We start from the raw sequence: 20678 nt of genomic DNA, 5'->3' as shown, positions 1-20678 counted from the left end.
TTTTTCCTCCGACAATATAAAAACATTCCGATGGTATTTTACTGCGTTGAACACTCTCCAATGATGAAATTAACTATTCAAGGCCACACTTGATTATATTTTTATTTAATAGAACCACATATTCGAACAAAAATAATAAGATTAAATAATATATCGAAACAACCACATAAATAAAACGAAAGGTACACGCTAAAAGGTTTTTTTTATTTTAAATTCAATAGCACCCAACAATAATGACTATTAATGATTATGAATAGTCAATTAAAAAGTGTACGGTAAAATTGAAGGATTTTCTGCGTTAAACGTGCTATATCATTTATACGTTAGCAGAAAATATTTATTTCCCAAGCTACGAGAGATAGTTTCTTTGTCAAAGGAGCCATGTTAAGGAAACTAAATAAAAATATTAGTTTTGGGACGATTTATTTTCTTTGGGAGTTTCGCTACACGATCGCTTGAACAAATATTTATCCGGATTTTGCTTAGACCGATCTAATAATATCCAAAGGCAACTGATTAATTCCTGTTATTTCGTTATTTTACAGCCCCGGGGTGAGGGTTGGAAGGGGGAATTTCGATATATCTTTTTTGTGTGTGTGTGTGTGCGTGTGTGTGATTTTACTTAATTTTCGTGATAAATACACAGAGATTAACTAAATTATAGACAAATAATATGAATATTAATTAATCAGTGAATATAGCCTTTATAAATTTACATATCCATTAATCAAACGTATAATATGTATTCTGGAATGAATAATAAACCGAACGGTTACTAGAATAGTAATGTAAATTCGGAATGTGTGTGTGATGAGGATATACATGTTGTATATCGTGCGAAATAGTCCTCCTTGATATAACGGTTGTTCATAATACGTACAGTGTTAAGAGACAGAGACTAGCGTGTTGATGATTACACGTTCTGAGTAAGTTTACCTATTCAACCGTAAACCGTATCGTAAATAGTAATGGCCGCAACGCCAGACCAATTGTTGATCGCAAATGTTTGCACCTCCACATTATACAAACAACTATACGGCTTGCTTATTATATTTGCCCTTTTCTCATAATAATCATTCCGCTGGATTTGAAACCCTAAATACCCCCTCATGTCAACGTGTGTTTTCGATATTTACCTATATACATATATACAGTGCTAGTAATAATTTTAACCGGGTTTTTTTTGAATACTTATCCCGGAATAATGAAAAATAATAACAATACTTACTACTGCTAAGACGGTCTCTCCATGCGATGGGGTTGAGGCTCTGTATACCGGGCCAATACAATCCTCCTGTTGTTCTTCCGAGTTCTACAGGCGGCTTATTGACGGAGTTAGCGGCGTGATGATGAAAGAAGGCAGCGGCGGCAATATTAAAACCTCTCAATCCAGTATTCGTAGCATTCTGTGCGCTATTGGCGGCCATGCCCAAGGAGTTTTGTGTGAAGCCGAGATTATGGGTGAAGTGCAGAGGACCGGTTGTTATCTGAGACGGTCTGGATAATATGTGGTCGATACCGTGAGGATTCGCTCCTTGCGAACTGTTGCTGTTGCTGGTCGCCCCCAAGGGACTCCTGGAACTCAGACCGGAGCGGTCCACGTGCAGGCTTGTTCTTTCGAGCAACACGTCCGTATCCGATTTGTCTTGTACGTGGAGATGATCCGAGGGGCTCATATGGTTCTGGTGTTGTTTCATTTCCGCCATGGAGTGCAGGGCGGCTAGCGGCGCGGCCAACATGTTGCGGTGTTCCAAATTGAACAGACCTATGTTCTGGTGACTGGCGAATTCAAGCATCTTGGAGACCGGTGGCGGTGGCGTGACGGACACTTCGGACCGGTCGCTGGACGCGTCGCTGTGTTGCGTCATTGCAGCTGGAGACGCCGTGGTTGCAGCTGGAGGACGCGATCGAGCCGCGTCACCTTGGGCCGTGGATGAGTCCTAGACAGCGCGACACTCACACTACACGCACATCACACCGTGGCACGAGTTTAGGCAGGAGAGCAGAGCAGAGCAGGCTTAGCTCTGACCCGCAACGGGAGACAGTTGTTTGACAATGAAGTAACGACACACTTCGAAGGAGAGTATGCACTCGACGAGGTGAGTCGGTGGGCGGTAGCAAGGTGATCGGCGGCAACAGCAGTGGGGGATGTCTATAGAGTGAACTGCATGTTAAATATGTGCCACTGTTAAGCTCATTACGGTAGCCTCTATGGCAGTTAGCGATTCGGTGCGTGTCGCGAAGCTGCGTGGTTGCACTCTGCTCTATTTTTAAAAGAGATTAATGCTTTTTTCATTGGCGGGAAGGAGGACCGCGTCGCCAGTTCGCCGGTCCTTATTGGCGCATCGGTTGCTCGTTGGAAACGCCCGCTATTGGCTGCAGACCGCCCCTTCCCCTACCGCCACGCGCCAGGTCGCCACTCAATATGTGCGCCTTCTTACTTCTCAGTTTCGGGTCGAGCGTCGAGCTTTGTCCCTTTCGTCGTTTTATTCTTTTCTTTTTCCCCGTTCCGTCGTTCTCCCTGTCCCCGCAACGCTCCCTATCATATTCTATTCTTACTTAATTTACTCCCACTTTTTCCTACTTACACTTTGTACATTAGTAACCACCACAAATCTATGACGGTATTTATTCAATTACAACAAATATATTAAAATCACCAAAACACTTCAATTATTCTTTAATTATTCAAAAAAAAACAATATAAATATATGTAAACGTTTATTAAACATGTGTTGATCTCGAGAAACCTAATATATTAAGCCTACAAATTAATTTTAAAGGATTTACAACTTAATTTCTCCCACTTTTTCCTATTCACACTTTATAACAGGTCAACTGAAAAATCCCCGGCCTACCAGAGTAAAACAAATTTTTTTTACAAAATTAGCTTTTTTGATTAAACATAATTCCCTTCAAGGGTGACCCTCCAACCTTTCGACACCATTTTTGTAGTAAGGCGATATAAACGGCGATCACCTCTTCATTCGATGATCCTGAGAACAGGATATAGTCGCTGGGGGCCAGATCTGGAGTATACGGTCGATGAGGAAGCAATTGGAAGCCCAAATCATGGATTTTTGTCATCGTTTTCACTGACTTGTGACACGGTGCATTGTCTTGGTGAAGCAGCACTTTCATTTTATTTAAATGCCGCCCTTTTTCTGCGATTTCGTCCTTCAAACGGTTCCAATGACGCTATGTATGCTAATAGTCGCTGTTGATGGTTCTTTCTTTTTCAAGGTAGTCAATGAAAATTATTTCATGCACATCCCAAAATACAGACGCCATAACTTTGCTAGCCGACTGTTGCGTTTTCCCACGCTTTTCAGCGGGTTCATCGTATGCAGTCCACTCGGATGACTGTCGATTGGACTTCGGAGTGAAATGATGGAGCCATGTCTCATCCATTGTCACATATCGACGCAAAAACTCGGGTTTATTACTCTTGATCATCTTCAAACACCGCTCCGAATAATAAACTCGTCGTTATTTTTGGTCAAAAATGAGCTCGCGCAGCACCCATTTTGCGCAGAGCTTTCTCATACCCAAATATTCGTGAATGGTATGATGTACACGTTCAGTTGATATCTTTAGAGTGTCTGCTATTTCATTCAATTTCAATCATTAAATCATTTAAAATGATTTTGTTGATTTTTTTAATATTTTCGTCGGTACTAACCTTTTTTGGGCGTCCACTGCGTTCACCGTCTTCGATGCTCATTTCACCACGTCTAAACTTAGCATACCAATCCTTAATTTCATAATCCTCAATATATTCAAAAGTTCCGCAAGGCAGTGTACTGAGCCCAATTTTCTTTATCCACCACGAAAATTACTGCTGTTACAACACACGCAGACGACACAACCACCTTAGCATCTCACGGTGATCCAATAACAGCATCAAAGAACCTCCAAACACACCTTGATAAATACAACTAGCGCCGAAAATATAGCGTATTGAGACAAATTAAATAAAATCTACTCATGTAACATTCACTCTACGTAGAAGAACATGCGCAAAAGTGAATATTAATAATTATCAACTTTCCGAGGACGAAGATGCTAAATATCTTGGTATGCATATAGACCATCGCTTAACTTGAATGAAGTACATTCTTGCTAAAGGAAAACAAATTGGACTTAAAATATATCATAGTATTGGTTTATCGAGCGCGAACCCTAGTTATCATTAGATAACAGGGTATTGTTATATGAATCAATACTACTACAACAACTACTACAGTAATTAAAAATGTTTGTGCTAAGCACTTTAAAAGACTGTCTCTGCGCCCCAATGGCACAACTAAAACGTTAAATACCATCCGATCTGGTTATAGGACATATGACCAACCATGTTCCATTGATTTTAACATGTGATTATTGATTTAGACATTTTAAATGTGGTGATTTTGCCACCAAAAAGAAAGAGCATTCTAGACAGCAAAAACATTTAAAGATGAAGGCTTTAGTCGATGAAACCATAAATAGGGATCGCTCTGGACTAAAATTGATGCATTTAAAACAAGCACTGTTCTAAAAATGGTTGGAATACGAGGAAATAACAGCAACAATATTATTATTCAGCATGATGACGCTCGACCACATGTTGGAAAACTGATGAAACCATATTCGGAAGCAATTAAATGGGAAGCACTACCCAGTCGTCGTCGTATTTTCCAGACCTGGCTCCCAGTGATTACGACTTGTTCCAGCATTTGAGTCGTGACCTGTCCGAATAAAATATATTGTACAGATTTTTCATAATAAAGCTTCAAATTAAAAAAAACGCATTTATTGGCAAATATTTTTAAATTCTTTATATAATTGATACAAATATTTGTACCCGTAAATTAAATACGTGTTGAGATCGAGGAACATTGTCGGATGAATAAATACTAGGTAAATTGTATGTATGTAAAAAGTTCACGCACATTTCAACATAAGGATAAATCGATGTTGATAAAGTTCAATTGATATGGTACAACAAGCGTAAATCCTGCGCGGTCTCTAAAAGCTATAGATGATGTTAATGGTGGGGAAAAGCAGTGGCGGCCTCCAAACTGAAGATAGAACTACTCAGCATATCATTAATCTTAATTAAAGTTAAATTTAGTTATCTTACGTATTATCCGCCGATGTCTATTTTACCTTAGTTTCATGCTGAATATTCGAATATATTTCGTTTTCTGAAGATAATACAGTATTTTCTGTTCTAACTAAAATTATAAGTATCTAAAACACATGTTAGTTTCTATTTATTTTACGGATTTACAATACTAATAACGTACTTTATATAAATTAATATTTTCTAATTCGTTACGTGTTAATGAATATTTAATCAAGCTGGCCAAGGAAACGAATTGTTAATCGAATCATTTGTAACGGCAAAATTAAATGACGTTCATCCGAGCATTGGAAGTCAATAATTAAATTACTTACCCACGTTTAAACATGTAATATCAAAAAGGCTTTTAATGTCCTAGGGGTGGATGCAACTAGATAGGGTATAAAAGCACCCTACAAAAGAAGTCAGTTACGACTATTGAGTTAATTGAATGAAAGTAACTATTTTTATTATTGTCGAATTTACTCGTTCGCCAGTAATAACAAAATTATTCTAAATTATTGGTGTAGTTTTATAGAAAAACACATTTCCTCGGTAGCAGTAAATTTTCCAAAATATCTTGAACATTATATTTATCTAATTGTTTGAAGATAGAAAGTAGACTAGACGTGTTAAATGTCCTTTTAGAGGAAACAAATGGGCACTTAGCGAATCGACCACAAACATCAGTGCCAATGTGATATGGAAGCTTTAACTGTAAAGTCTACCCAATCTTTAGATGACGCTTGTTCTACAGGTCCGTATTAAACATAATCTTGAGTTTATTCCACTTTTATTTTTATCTCGTGTATGTTTTTATTATTTATTTTGATTCATTGTATTTTTACGAACGGTCGATTATATATCACACTATAAAAACTAATTCCTAGAGGAGATTTTTAATGTTCAAAATAATTTACCAGCCGAAGGTTAGAGAAAACTAAAGATCACGAAAACGGTGGAAATTGCAACAACTGGTGCTTTAATTGATTTATTGTCGCCATGCTTTCGTTCATTAGATTATGTCTTTTCTTACAAGGGACTGTCTTCAAGGGAAAATACTATTCAAGTGTATTTGGAGATAGTTGACGCAATTTGGAAGTAATAAACAGATAAAATCCTTTCGCATGCTAGAAATTAATGCTAAGAACGTTCTGGCCGATTTTGGTTGCACTTGCAACATTTGCGCTTCGGATACTTGCCAACGATAGAGTCATTATGACAAAAGACATACCTCTGTCTAAGACTGCAGAAGAAGTACATTTAGCAGTCAACGATATCTATAAATGAACTACAGGCTGAAATATACAGCATAATAGTGTAGCGACCTTGAGGCATGTCAAATTTTACATAGTGTACAAACACCACTGTTTCATTCTACTTATTATACATACATTATTCCTTTTACCTCCATTCACCGAACCATCTAATTTACTCTAAAATAGTAAGGGTACGTCAAGCAAATGTAAGGGTTAGTCGTAAGATACTCTCTACTTGAGGGTTAGTCGTAAGATACTCTCTACTTGACCTAAAACCAAAGAGGTTGGTTTATCAGTCAATCGTAAAACCAGTAGTGCAAATATGGGATTGCATTAAACATGCAACCAACTAATAACTCTACAGTGCCAAAACAATATTCTAGGATTAATTACGAATGCTCATCGCTGAGTAACCAAGGAAGACTTCGATGACCTCGAAATCAAATGGACTTATAAGATTGTGCCTTAAAACATGAAACATGGTTACTAAATCACAGAAACGCGGATGCAATACAGCTACTGGACAACACGCAGGAAATCAGAAGATTCAAGCGAACGAAACCACACAAACTTGTATAGTGTTAAGTTTTATTTTAGTGTAAGTACAGTTTGTTATGAAAATACAACAAAACAGTAGTATTAAGTTGTAAATTGAGATATATGATGTAGAATGTAATTAATAAACAGAACTGTAGCACAAGACCAAACAAATTTTCGGTCAACCGGCTTCACTGGCACAGCGGTAAAGGCGACAGGGCGGTCCACCTACTGTTGCGATAGTCGCGGGTTCGAATCCTGCTGGTGCATGGTCGTAAATTTATGTTTGCGATTGTCCTAGACGAAAGTGATCCTAAAGAAGAGGGACAAAATGATCTGTCACGCCAATAACCAGGCTGGGTAGGACCGGATGATTTCTAAGTTGGTCACTCACCATTCGGTTGGCTTAATGCCGAGGACCGTGGTTCGGGGCCTACGTTAAACTTTAGGTCCAGTTCAGATAAACCCCTAATTGGTAAAAAAAAGAAAAAAAAAATCGGTCAAAATAAGCTCACGCTTAATCCAATAAATATTTCTGGTTTAAATGACGAATAATTCCTAAAAAATAACATTAAATGCCATGCCATAAAGATAATATAACAGATAAAACGAAAATATTTTATTCGGTTCGGATCTGCAAACAAAAATCGGAAGCCAAACAAGAAATATATATTTCCAGAAGGTCGCATTATAGATTCCGACCAAGTTTTTGAATTCAATTTTCGGAATCATAATCTGCACTTGGCATTGGTCAGTCGCATTTCAAATTCAATTGTTTATCCCTCGAGATAGATATCCCTGACTGGGGCCGCGGGGTATATGGAAATACGGCACCGTCTTGGATATTTGAAATCAGGACTAACACCTGGGTCCTACTACCCGGTCCTTCCAAAGTCCACGAATACACGAAAAAATATTAACACTTTTATCACATTTTACCGCGTTTTACATTTAAATTAACAGTTTTAGTTTTCTGACGTACTATATATCTTATTATAAAGTTAATTAATTCAAAAAAGTTTTTTAAAACGTAAAAAAAACATGTTTTTTTTATTACTCTTAATTGTTCCACATTTTACCCAGAGATCAATCAGTAATTATTATGTTTATATTATACATACATGATATGTAGAAAATCACTTCAAAGTAATCTCCTGTATAAAATACTATTTTAAATAATTAGTCTTACTCTAAAGCTTATTCTAAAATCTATATATGTCCAATAATCAGATCTGATGACGGTTTAGTCCACACACTTCACTTTCACTTCCTATATTTGGCTGATTATCAAGTACTTTACACAAACACGTTGAATTCCACTTCACTAGAGGAATATCGCGTTGTATCAGTTCATTTGAAATATAGTACGGAGCATCGACAATGGCACACAAGACTTCATTTTGGAACCGTTGTATGATGGATAAATTAGACTTGCTAGAGGTTCCCCATAGTTGGATTCCATATGACCAAATAGGCTTGAGTATAGATTTATATCTATCTTGTATTTATATCGATCTTGTTATCTGATGATAACTTGGATTTGCGCCCGATATGTCAATACATTTGGTAAAGATTAAGTCCAACAGAAACGTTTGGCGAATAAAAAAACATGTATTCTTGTTTTTGTAATGTAATGGTTTGCAATTGTTTGTTTTTAATAAACAACATAATTAATTAGATTCCGGAATAGCCGGATTCTAAGATTCTACATTCTAATCGTCGTTTCAGAATAAGTTGTTCTATGCCGTATATCAAAAAGTAGTGCCCTTGGAACGATATTGTATTTACTTTAGTGATACCCTTGAATGTGAAGGCGTAACAATGACTATATTTTTGATGATGATACTCCATTATAAGGTACAAGCACCAATATTGAGACAGCTGTAAATATAGTCTATTCAAAGTTTTTTTGTACATACGTCATCAAGATGTTTAATGTATTGCCTGTCGCAATTTGTAAATTCATTTCAGAATCAGACAATATTTTTCTTCTTGTTTTATTCTAGTTAAAGGAGACACAATGCTGTCTAATTAGTTCGAACACATAAAAGATTGAGCCTGTCAAAGTCGTCCGTTTATCAGATATATGCAAAATTCTTGGAAGCAGAATTGATAAGAAGTTATAACTCTAACCTAATATAAACTATTGTGGCTGTATTAATAACTGTAGTTTTTAGATGTACTATAATGTATTATAAACTATTTTGATTATCATATTAAAAAAAAAGACTCGATATCTATATTGACTTTTTTTTAGAACAGATGCATCCAAGTGTTGGAAAATATTTTGAAAAAGTGTATTACAGCTCTATAAGTGATTATGCTGAATATTTTTTTTAAACTACGGAAAATTCTTTGTTTTCCCATATATACATTAAGTATTTATATTTTCGCAATGAAATGGAATATTTGGGGAAACCTTTAACGTTTCGGCGATTCGAATGTATTGATTTCTGACAACTATTTGAACTGATGGCTTTCTCTTACAGGCAAGCGCGCGATATGGCTCATATATCAACTTCTAGCGAATAGCAATATTGCTTGTATGGTAGAAAGATCAGTTTTTTGGGGGCTATAAATTTTCGGGGATATTTATATTCTTTGCAAATAATATATTTGAAGTGTATGGGCGGGTGTTCTACAGATGAAAAGACCCTTCGTATTAGATAATGCTTTTTTATTCTGGTCAAAAACGTGTTTTAGTTTTATTCACGCTTTGCTCTACACCGATAAAAGGTTATCTTTTAATTTCAATATTTAAGTGTTGTAGTTATATATACTATTCGATCTATGTTGATTGTATTTATCGCTTGTTTCTATCTTCAGTTTTATTAAATTTACAATAAGTTTAAAAATTATATTTATGTACATCTAATATTTACATTCAAATCTCAAGTAGGATGAAGTTAACTTAATATAAGCGATAACTAGTATTAAAATTGAACGTTAGTTTGATTTGATGCGGCAACATTGTCTACGTTTTGACGTAATAAATGTTGATTACGTATGTACAAAATAACATTGAACAGACTATATATTCCTATATATCATTAGGTTCTTTTATATTACACGCAACTTATAATAATAAATATATATAATTATATATATTTATTATAACTATAATAATTTAAATATTTTTTATTATCCTTAGTGAAGAAAGATGTAAAATGTAAAGGATTGGTAAAAATGATAATTTCCCTCTGTAATATATATATAAATAACATGTGAGGCAAAAGGCTCGCTACCATTTTGATTGCGTGCCATCTTGGTTATATGACGTTTAGCTCTTTTTCGTTTTAACCATTGTGTTGTGGAGACGTCCAATTATTATGGATAAATATACGCCACGAGAACTAGCAGAAATAGTGAGAATATTTATTAAAAATAATCGTTCTATTATCCTAATCGTCCAGTGCCTAGCAAAACCACAATTTATCTTTCACATGCGAATTTTCGACAGTACGGTATAACAGCAGACAGTTCCGTTCTGGAAGACAACGTGTGGCTCTGATGCGAGATAGCGTTACAGAATCTCCAGAAACATCAATTCGGGGACGTGGTTCAGTTTTCATCAGTTTTGGGGACACAGAATCCTCAATTAATTCATGAAACATCATTGCATCCCCTAAAAACAACTGTATGGTGTGGTATTCATGCTGGAAAGATCATTGGTCCCATTTTTTTTTGAAAATGACCAAGGCGTTGCAGTTACTGGTACTGCTGAACGGTACCAAGATATGATTCGAAATTTTCTTGTACCTGAAATTGAACAGCAAGAACTAGAGTTCATATGGTTTGAGCAAAATGGGGCCACAGAACACACAGATCGTTCAACAATTCAATTATCGAATAACGTTTTTCCACGAAGACTAATTTCGCAAGTAGCGATTTAGCATGACCAGCCGGATCTCCAGATTTAACAGCACGAGATTTTTTCTTATTGGGCTTTTTAAAATCAATAGTTTATACGAATAAGCCACAAACGATTCATCTTAAAGACAATATTCGTCACAAAATTGAGGAAATTCAGCTGCAGATGTTGCAGGATGTCATGAAAAATGCCTTAAAAGGAGCCAAAAGTTGCATAGCGAATCGCGGGCACCATTTAGCCTACATAATTTTTCAATCATAACCAAAAAAAAATGTAAAGACCAAATAAACATTTTGTAAAAACCAAACTTACTAATATTTCTTTAAGCAAATTTATAGCCAATCAAAATGGTAGCGGGACTTTTACCTCCCGTTGTATGTGCCCCTTAATCATATAAACGTTTTAGTCTACGCACTTCAAAGTTATCACTCATATTTAACTCACTGGCAAGTCCTCAACAGCTAATATTATTCAAACTGACTCAAGTATATATGTACTTCTCTTGATATCATTACTGAAAAGATCAATCTTAAAACATTGTTGTAACATTAAATAATATTTCTATTGCCTTGACCAAATGACCAAGCTGATCATTCCCTTAGTTGAGACTACATATACCAGGTGTACCGAAAAGTCATTACTGGTTTTTCTAACAGGTGACGTTAGGCACGTATGCATTATTATTATTTGACACATATGCTGTTTTATACTATTGACGTAAAGCTTTAAAGCTATACGTGTTATATTGTTTCCGTTTGGCGAGTAAAAAACATGTATTCTTGACTATATATGCTTATATATCATTAGGTTCTTTTATATAACACGCAATTTATAATAATAAAATATCATTTCAAACTATAAAATATTGTTAAACTTTTTTGAGAGGCATGGTATATAATTCAAATGACAGTTAACAATTTTCGACGCAAAAGCATATTCAATAAAAAGATAATAAGACATGATAGAAATAATTGAAGAGCGACAACGAGTAGTAGCAAGTAATCCCATAGAAAAGGCGACAAATATCATTATCGTAAGTAATTTAATAAATGATATCAGTATAGCAAATCGGATTACAACTTCTTCATTACATTAATAGTATTTGTGTATGTAACTAATAATGCAGAGGGGGCCCATATTAAATTAGAGCCCTTCTGGATGTTAAATCACTTCGCTCTACTGCGGTTCGGGCTCTTCGACTTGTGCACCATTCATTCCAATAAGTCCACCCTCTTTCCTAAACTGTCACTACAAACTTTTTAAACTCCATGGGCGAATAAATTTCATCATTTACTCGCGAACGTTTTTTTTTTGTTCGCGCCCTATTATTCAATTACTTCGGCCATTAATCAATTTATATTGTTTTTATGAGAACATTTTTCTAATGAATTTTCCCCTAGAGCTCCTTGTACTTTTCCGTTTTCAATAAACGACCAAACGGTTTTATTGTAAAAACTTTTCACTTTATCCTGGCAAATTGCCTTCTATTGATTAACTTTTCATTTTACTTCAAAAATCATTTATTTACATTCTTTTTATGCACACGTGTTCAAATGTCACGGAAACAAATACAATTTTACGATAGAAATCAATCTTTATTTCACCTGTGATATTTCCCACTTGGGAATTTAGTTCTTATATATTAATTTACACGTAACAAATATAATTAAAAGTATTTTTAAAATATCATTTTTCATAAGAAGTTAAAGATAATTCACATGGGCATCTTCAAGGACTTATTTTATTTATTATTTTATTTTGTGTTCAAAATCTATGTTTGATTATTTTTTACTTTTTAGTGAGTTCCTTATTTATTTTTTGAATTCGGTTCAATTTTTTTGTTAAAAATATTTTATTTTTCTCTTTTTTACTGTTAGATATTTGCTCAATAAATTACGCAGTTATTTTATTAAATATTGCAATGGGTAGGTCAAGTAAAGACGCAGCCCGTATGAGGAAAAATAGAAATAAAGAAACAATCATTGAAAATAAGGAACGCCTCGGACCCCGGAGTCCACTATCTAACCTAGGTGATTTGACAAATGTTCTAATAAAACTAGAACAAATAGTTCTGACCACTGTCGGGAATCCACGACCTCCGTATGTAGGCTGAACGCTCTACGTATTACACTATAAAAGCAGTTACCTGCGGCATCTCTACACTTTTGCGCATTTTAAATAAAAAAATATGTGAAAACTTTGTATATGCCTTTGAAATTTGAGGTTTTCCTTCGACTTCCCCCCTTCTCCCAATTTGATCCTGACTTGGCTTCAATGGAACCACCTCAGAAGTGCACTCTTGCGAACAAAAAACCAATTTTGAAAATCGATCGGTTATTGACTGAGAAATCGGCGAACATACATTTAAAAAATATATACAGCCGAACCTAGAACGTCCTCCTTTTTTGAGGTCAGTTAAAAATACGAATTACTACAGTATTCAGCTTACAAGATTTAGCTTATTCTGATTCTTGTCATACCCTAAAAAAATGTTGATACAGTTTTTATCATGTAACATCTCAAGTTACCAGAAACAAGTGTTATTACATTATATATTAAAATAGAATGTTGGGCTTTTCCTAGATCTGTGTCTAATTCTTAGCAATTTATAAATAGTTCAGTCCAGAATAAGGTCAGTTATTGAATAACAAAATGAAATTTAAATATAATTAAAACAAATATAAAGTTAAAACGTTTTCATAAAATTAATTATTCAAAAGCAAGCAGCAAATTTGAAATTTCAAGATTGTTATGGTATATTTCGTTGTTAAAATCCCTTTAAATACTGCTATAAAGAGTTAAATTGATATTTACGGCGTGCTACTGTCGCCTATTACTTTTGCAACCCTCGCAGATAATTCAATTCAATTATCTTAAAAGATTTCTAAACAGAGTTTCGGTCGTATTTTTTTATCATAATTTTAAAATATAAATAAAATGTATATGAGCTTGCCATTCCGCTGCCATTCCTTTTTATGTCTCTTCAAAATTCAAAATTTCTAACTAGATTACCCGTATTAAGATTCCTCTATTGGTTGTTCCCTTCATTCAGAGCCATAATACCGCAAAGGAGAATCTTAAAACACACCTTTGCTTAACTATTCGGAATAAATGTCTCGATATGTATGTGATCCCGTAATAAAATTAATAATATAACCTTTAAAGTATTCTTGTTTCTGTATTTGAAAATAAAAAACAGAACAGATTGGTTTTTATTATAGGTTGGCTGTGGTTTAATAGTTTTTTGTTTTGTACGATTTGTGGCGAGACTTTTTTTATTAAATTTTGTCTGGCAAAACATTGTTTATTAATTAATACTATTTATATAAATACACAAGTTGAAAATTTAATTTTTAAAAACAATATCGTCCAAGAATTGATAATCAATTCTTGATCTTGATGGCTTGATGTTTTTGGATTAAAACATTTTGATTGATTTTCAAATGAGTATAGAGTTTAAATTACGTGGCTACAGTCGTATTTAACTTTTTATTTAATGTAATTTTGTTACTATGTGATGCCCTATGTAACGCTTAGGTTATTTGAACGATTTCAATTTAACCTGACATTGTTTTCATGTAAATAATAGGTTACTGAAGAATAGATGCATCGTACTTACCAGACTAGTCCCCCTTTGTCACATAATTATCTTTCTGGAAACTCCGATTGATAATTTTGAGTCATTATTTTCCGCATATTAGGAATCATAACTTCGGTTATGTCGGTAGGCAACATTCTATATACTCTACGAGAACTCTTTAGATGGTTAGTCGTAAAACACATTTAAGATGAATTGATAAATTCAAATTAAGTAAACAAACTAAATGACAGATGATGTTCAAACTGTCCGTCAGCATAGAGGTTAGTTGAGTCAACGTATCGATAGAAATAATTTCGATAATATTTTTCAAATAATCAATTATGTTACTCTTCTGATAGAATATGTACTATCAATTATATATTTTCTTATTTATTTTCTAAGAGACATAATAATGATTAACCTTGTATACTAATAACTAATAATATTAGAAGAAGAATGTGAATTCTAGTAATACAAAGGAAAAATTGTTTTATATAACTATAAGTATATAAAAATCGTTTAGTTAAAAGTCATGTTACGCCACTGCGGTGCTTATGTGCCCTTTTTCTGTTCTGAACGGTACCAGGGGTGTAGTTTGAAAACTCTGGTGAATGGAATAATTGGATGGTGAAAGTGAGAACACATTCAAAGCCATATAAAGAGACATAAGTTATAGATTTTTGAAGGGTCATAATTCCCACCCCAGCAATTAATTTTATTAGAGCAGTATTAGGAATAGAACTTTTTAACATTTATTATACGTGTATAAGTTGTTGGGTATCGAATCAAAATATTAGCCATATTGGGGCATGGAGGAATGGAGTACAACAGTCGACATACTCGACAAAAACAGAACCATTACCGAGAAATATAAAAACCGAACGAAATCATAAGAAAAAGAAATGAAAATTTAGTCGGTTATAAAACTTTAGGACAAATAAAATGTTTCCATGATTTCCGACAATAAATCTACAAAAGTGGTCCAATATAAAGACATTTGGGCAGGCGGTCTGGTACTCAGGTATATATCTGTATGAGTGTATATATATATAGATATATATATATACACTAAAGGTGGAACGGCTGCTCAGATCGTAAACTGTAATACCTCCTCACATACATATAGAGGGGCCCTGTCTCTACATTCGTCCAATAGCACAAACACTTACACTCTTATCGTTATTTCAATCTCATAAAACATTATTCAAAGTAAGGTAAACATAATTTATTTCCCCCATCCTTTAAATATTACTGAATTCCTAATTTATTTATCTACTAAAAATCAACTGCCTCTAGATATGGTTATATATAATAATCGCATGTTTTTACATAAAATGTTGTCAACAAAAATACAATTTGACTGTTTGAAAGACATTTTAATTGAACAATAAATTTTATCAGAAATATTAAATAAAACCGGTGATTCATACCGCTTTAATTTTTACGCATATGATTTCTTGAGAAGTGCTAAATCTGGCGAGTAAGGTGTCTCTTGAGTTGTGTTAACTGAAAAATCAAATAATTTTGTATTTAGAAATGCTATTAAATAAGCTTTTTATTCAGATATTACAAAACATATATACAATTTTCTTTCGTTGAAAATATGGTATTATGCAATGTATTGTGCATTATAAAAATATCAGTATATTAACGATATTATAGAAAACTTAACATTTTTTATGCATAGGAACATACTTAACTAATAATAGTCAAGAGGAGCTAGTTCTGGAATATATGGTGGGTTGAACAGAGTTTTTCATCAGCTATGTTCCAAACTACCTCTACACGCCATTAAGGATTTTTCGAAATATATAATTCCAAAAATATACATTTTTGATGTTAAAATTATCATTTTCAAAGTATCCAAAGTAGGGATGTCTTCCGGTAAGAAAAATATCCATATTTTAAAAAATATAGATTTTTTTGCAATAACTGCGATAGTTGGAAAATTCTCTAAAATTAAGTACTGAAAGGCACTAAACCTTTAATATTAAGTTTCAATTTTATAATGTTTTTTATAATGTTTAAAAAGCATCTTTAATTAAAAAAGAAATATCGAAAAATATCAGCTGAAAAAATATCGACATATCGATATAAGGGTAAAAAAAATATCGGTCAAAAATATCGATATTTTTGAAAAAATATCGATATATCGATATTTTCCTCCTCCTCCTCCTCCCTAGGACATCCCTAATCCAAAGTAATATTCACAAGTGATTCAGTTTTCTTCCTAAAAAAGCAAAATTTAAGAATAAGAAACAATATGAAGAGCACTCTTGACTATTTATTATTGTATTCTTAACCTATCGAACGAAAAAAACAAAGTAGCTTCCATCGTAAACAATTTATAATCAACGGAGCTATCTGTTGTCAAACAGCGAGAACTTGTCCAATAATAAAAAACAAAATATCGCAAATATACAGTAAGGGTAGCGTGAATAATAAACATTTCTGCATAAAACCTTGAAACTTAATTAAACACGGCAAAGTCGGCGCAAACTTCGAAGGGGTCATAAATCAATTATCAATAAGTATCGGTAAAGACTTTTTAAACAAAAGAAATATGCCCTATAGGGATTACCGCTTTTAGACTAGCAGCTACAAATAGCGTGAACACTATATTATGACAATAAAATGATGAATGCATAAGTATTATTGAAAACTGATTTTGTCGTTCAAGGCCATACGTCAAAACTGCGTTATATTAGAAATAAAATCGTGTTAGTTCCGGATAACTTAATCAATTTCAAATATACATAAAAAAAATTACCTGAGGCTGGTAAAAAAAACGGATCTTGAACAAAACCGACAGGATGTGCTCCTGGTCTATAAGAGAAATTGCTATTGCCAACTTATAAAATACGTAATGGATATCCGGACCGTATTCGTTGAACGCTAAGGGTAAAAATCAAATTACATAAATGAAACACATTGTAAACTTTTAATTTATGAGCTTTCTTGAAGCGGACCAGTGGAAATCGTTGTCGTTTTTTGTCTGATAAATGCCGCGCTTATTGATTTGAACCAGTGTTTCGAAATCGACGAAAAATTTATTAACGCTTATGCATTCCAAGTGCCGGGCTATAATTAACACTCCAGGTTCAGAGTAAAACGTTTCTCTGCGGGGGTGGGGCGGTTCACGGTAATATCAACATTTCCAAATTATTGATCTGTAATTTTTTTAATAAATGTTTTGAAATAATTGATTTTTGCAAGGGGCTAGTGTAAAAATATATAATTTTGTGATTATTTCAGTCCTGACTACTACTGGTTGGGTTTTTTTAAAGAATCTCTAAAAACTATATAACTATAGAGATATGTAGAAGATTGCTTCATTAAGTGATCTGCTGTACAAAATTGTAATCTAAATCTTATTCTAGAAACTATTACATCTTATTCTAAGGTCTATCCTACCTTATTCTAAAGAGCATTCTAACTTATTCTAGATATTATTATATCTCACGTTACGTATCTATTAATCAGTTCGTACGATAGTATACGTTTGTGCCTTCACTGTCAACATCATGTTAAACAAACAGCAAAACACATTAGAACCAAAATAAAACAACTATACTGGAAGATACTCTTAACTTGATCTAAAATCAAATAGGTTGATTTATAAGACATTTATAAAGCCAATTTGGACCTATGGGGTGCAAATATGGGGTTGCACTAAAAATTTAAATCAACTAGTCATCCTAAGCTGTCAAAGCAAGGTTCTTCGATTGATTACCAATGCTTATCGCTACGTAACCAACGAGGAACTGCACGATGACCTGGAAATCAAATGGATATGCGAAGTTATCCAAGATTTCGCCTTGAAACACTAAAGAAGATTACTAAATCATACTAATGTGGAAAAAATACAAATGCTGGACAGCGCGCAGAATGTCAGGAGATTGAAGCGAACCAAAACATACGAACTTAGATAAAGTGTATACCTTTAGTGTGAACTATAGCTATAAGTTATTATAATTTTATAAATGTGGAATACATATTGATGTATTTTCTCACACTCGTCTTGCTTGTGACTTAATCCAAGTACAAATGAAAAGTTGTAATAAATTAATTTAGAATTAAGATTGTACTAATCGTATCTAATAAAGATGTTATAATAAAAAAAATTAATATCAGTTTTGAAATAATTGATTCCTGCAAGGGGCTAGTGTAAAAATATATAATTTGGTGATTACTTTAGTCCTGACTAGTACTGGTAGTGTTTTTTTAATGAATTTCTTAGAGCTTCGACAATCTGCCCGCGGGCAATAAGTATTTTTTTTAATTTCCGTTATACAATTTAACTATAGTGACATGTAGAAGATTGCCTCAGTAAGTGATCTGCTTTACAAAATTATAATCTAAATCTTATTCTAAAGTCTATCCTAACTTATTCTAAAGACTATTCTAACTTTTTCTAGAGATTATTATATCTCACTCTATGTTTCTATTAATCAGTTGGTATGGCAGTATGCGTCTATGCCTAAGCACTTCACTATTATCGCGCACATTTAACTGTCTGGCGAGTGCATTGAGATGCACCAATAGTCTTCCAGAGTATTTTGCACTAACACTTTTGAGTCACACTCGTTATGGGTTCTAAGAGGATATCGCGCTGAATTACTTTGTTGGAGATCGACGATGGCTCACAACACTTTATTCTGGAACCTCTGATAAATAGCTATGTTGATTTGTTAGTAGTACCTCACAGTTCAATACCATAGGTCAAAATAGGCCTAAGTCTTGGCTTATACAGCAAAACCGTGTTATCTAAGGATACTTTAGATTTACGCCCTCTCAGTCGATACATTTAGTTTAGTTTAAGCCCAAGCTGTTTACGTTTTGTAACTATATGTTTTTTCTATGTTAAGAGTGGATCAAAATGCATTCCCAGATATATAAAATTGTCTGTTTACGGGAATTCATAATTATTTATTTTTACTTATGTAGGAGTCAAGTACTTCTACAAAAGGTGAATGTCACATGTGTAGATTTCGTCCCATTTGCTTTGATACGCCATGTTTTCAACCACAAGTCGACTTTGTATAGATGAAGTTGGATTCATTACATGTCATGTGGCTGATTACTGGCTCATGTGGCCAGTACGGAGCCTCGTGTGATCATAAGACCGCTCTATCGTCAGCATATGTTGCAACACCAGTATTTCTTGAGGCCGGTAGGTCAGCTGGTAGTGTTGAATGAGACGATTGCTTCATGTCATGTTAAATTATAAAATGTAAAGGTGTTTAAACCGCAAAACTTTTAACTTTTGAAATTTTATTTTATTAAAGGAAGAGGTGACTTGTTGAATGGCGATACAAAACGACACTGAACTCTTTACACCATGCAGTCTTAAAACACATGGTCCCCAGATTACAATATCTACAGTAAGTATAATCGGCAATTTTTAAATTTACTATTGATCGAGTGAAAACAACAAAATTTCTTTTATAGGTGAAGCTAGAATTCGGATTTTTCAAGGTGCAAGAATAGTGGAGGACTATACTGTGAAGAGATCAAATTTACTAATAAAAGTTGACGTGAATCGAATAAACAAAACATATAGCATGATCTAATGACTATTACTCAGAAGGTGAAGGAGTGAAACAAACAACGGAAAAAGAATATATTTTTATAAAAGAGCATAGGTAAATAAATTAATGTTTTGTAAAAATAATGATGTATTGACTAGTGATTTCTTTCAGTTGAAAAGTACGATGGTCTGTAGGATGAAGATTTAGCTTTGAGATAGATGAATGACATATACAAATATGGTTTCTGAGTTTTCTGTAAATATACTACATGGACTTGGTGTAAATATATTTCAATATGATCTCTATATAAATATCATATTTTTCACTCCGCTTCTTTTTTAAAATTTGCAATAAAATTCTCTAATAGCATATAACTTATTATTTCCTAATGTTTCCCAATATTTATTTAATAGGTAAATAATATTACAGCACTTATGAAAATGTGCATTTTAATTAGTATTTTTAATATTTCATCATTAGTTTGCAGAACTTAAGGAAGTTCCTTTGTCATTCTAATATATGTTTGATAATAGATTTTCAATTTTATTCTAAAATGGTCATGACCAGTTACAAAACAAGTATATGCGCCTGCGCACAGCTTACCAGAGATGCGCTTGTTCCTTCAGACTATTAATAATTGAAATAAATGAAAATGCTTAGCCAGTACAGTAACAGTCACACGATGTAACGTGATTCAAACTGAATATTTTGCAACATCAAGAAAGGGATCTTCACAAATATAATATATATTATGAATTTTTGGCTTGTCATTCGCCTCTGGTCCTTATTAAAA

The 20678-nt window shown here is 33.6% G+C and overlaps 1 protein-coding gene across 1 annotated transcript in view; it reads right to left on the bottom strand.

Annotated features, from left to right (window-relative positions):
- The window catches only part of HGTX (HGTX homeodomain transcription factor), a 34553-nt gene extending 32529 nt beyond the window's left edge, over window positions 1-2024 (bottom strand). The window contains exon 1 of the mRNA XM_076405896.1: window positions 1229-2024. Coding sequence (XP_076262011.1) covers window positions 1229-1868 — 640 coding nt within the window. The 5' untranslated portion in view covers window positions 1869-2024. The remainder of the gene's footprint in view (window positions 1-1228) is intronic.
- Between the last annotated feature and the right edge of the window lie 18654 nt (window positions 2025-20678).

Source organism: Rhynchophorus ferrugineus, unplaced genomic scaffold (assembly GCF_030347505.1).
Source record: "Rhynchophorus ferrugineus isolate W39M unplaced genomic scaffold, kcgeb_rfMv2 rfM5, whole genome shotgun sequence".
Classification (NCBI taxonomy): Eukaryota; Metazoa; Arthropoda; class Insecta; order Coleoptera; family Curculionidae; genus Rhynchophorus; species Rhynchophorus ferrugineus.
The sequence above is the reverse complement of the archived record's forward strand: the minus strand, read 5'-3'. Positions and strand labels throughout refer to the sequence as shown.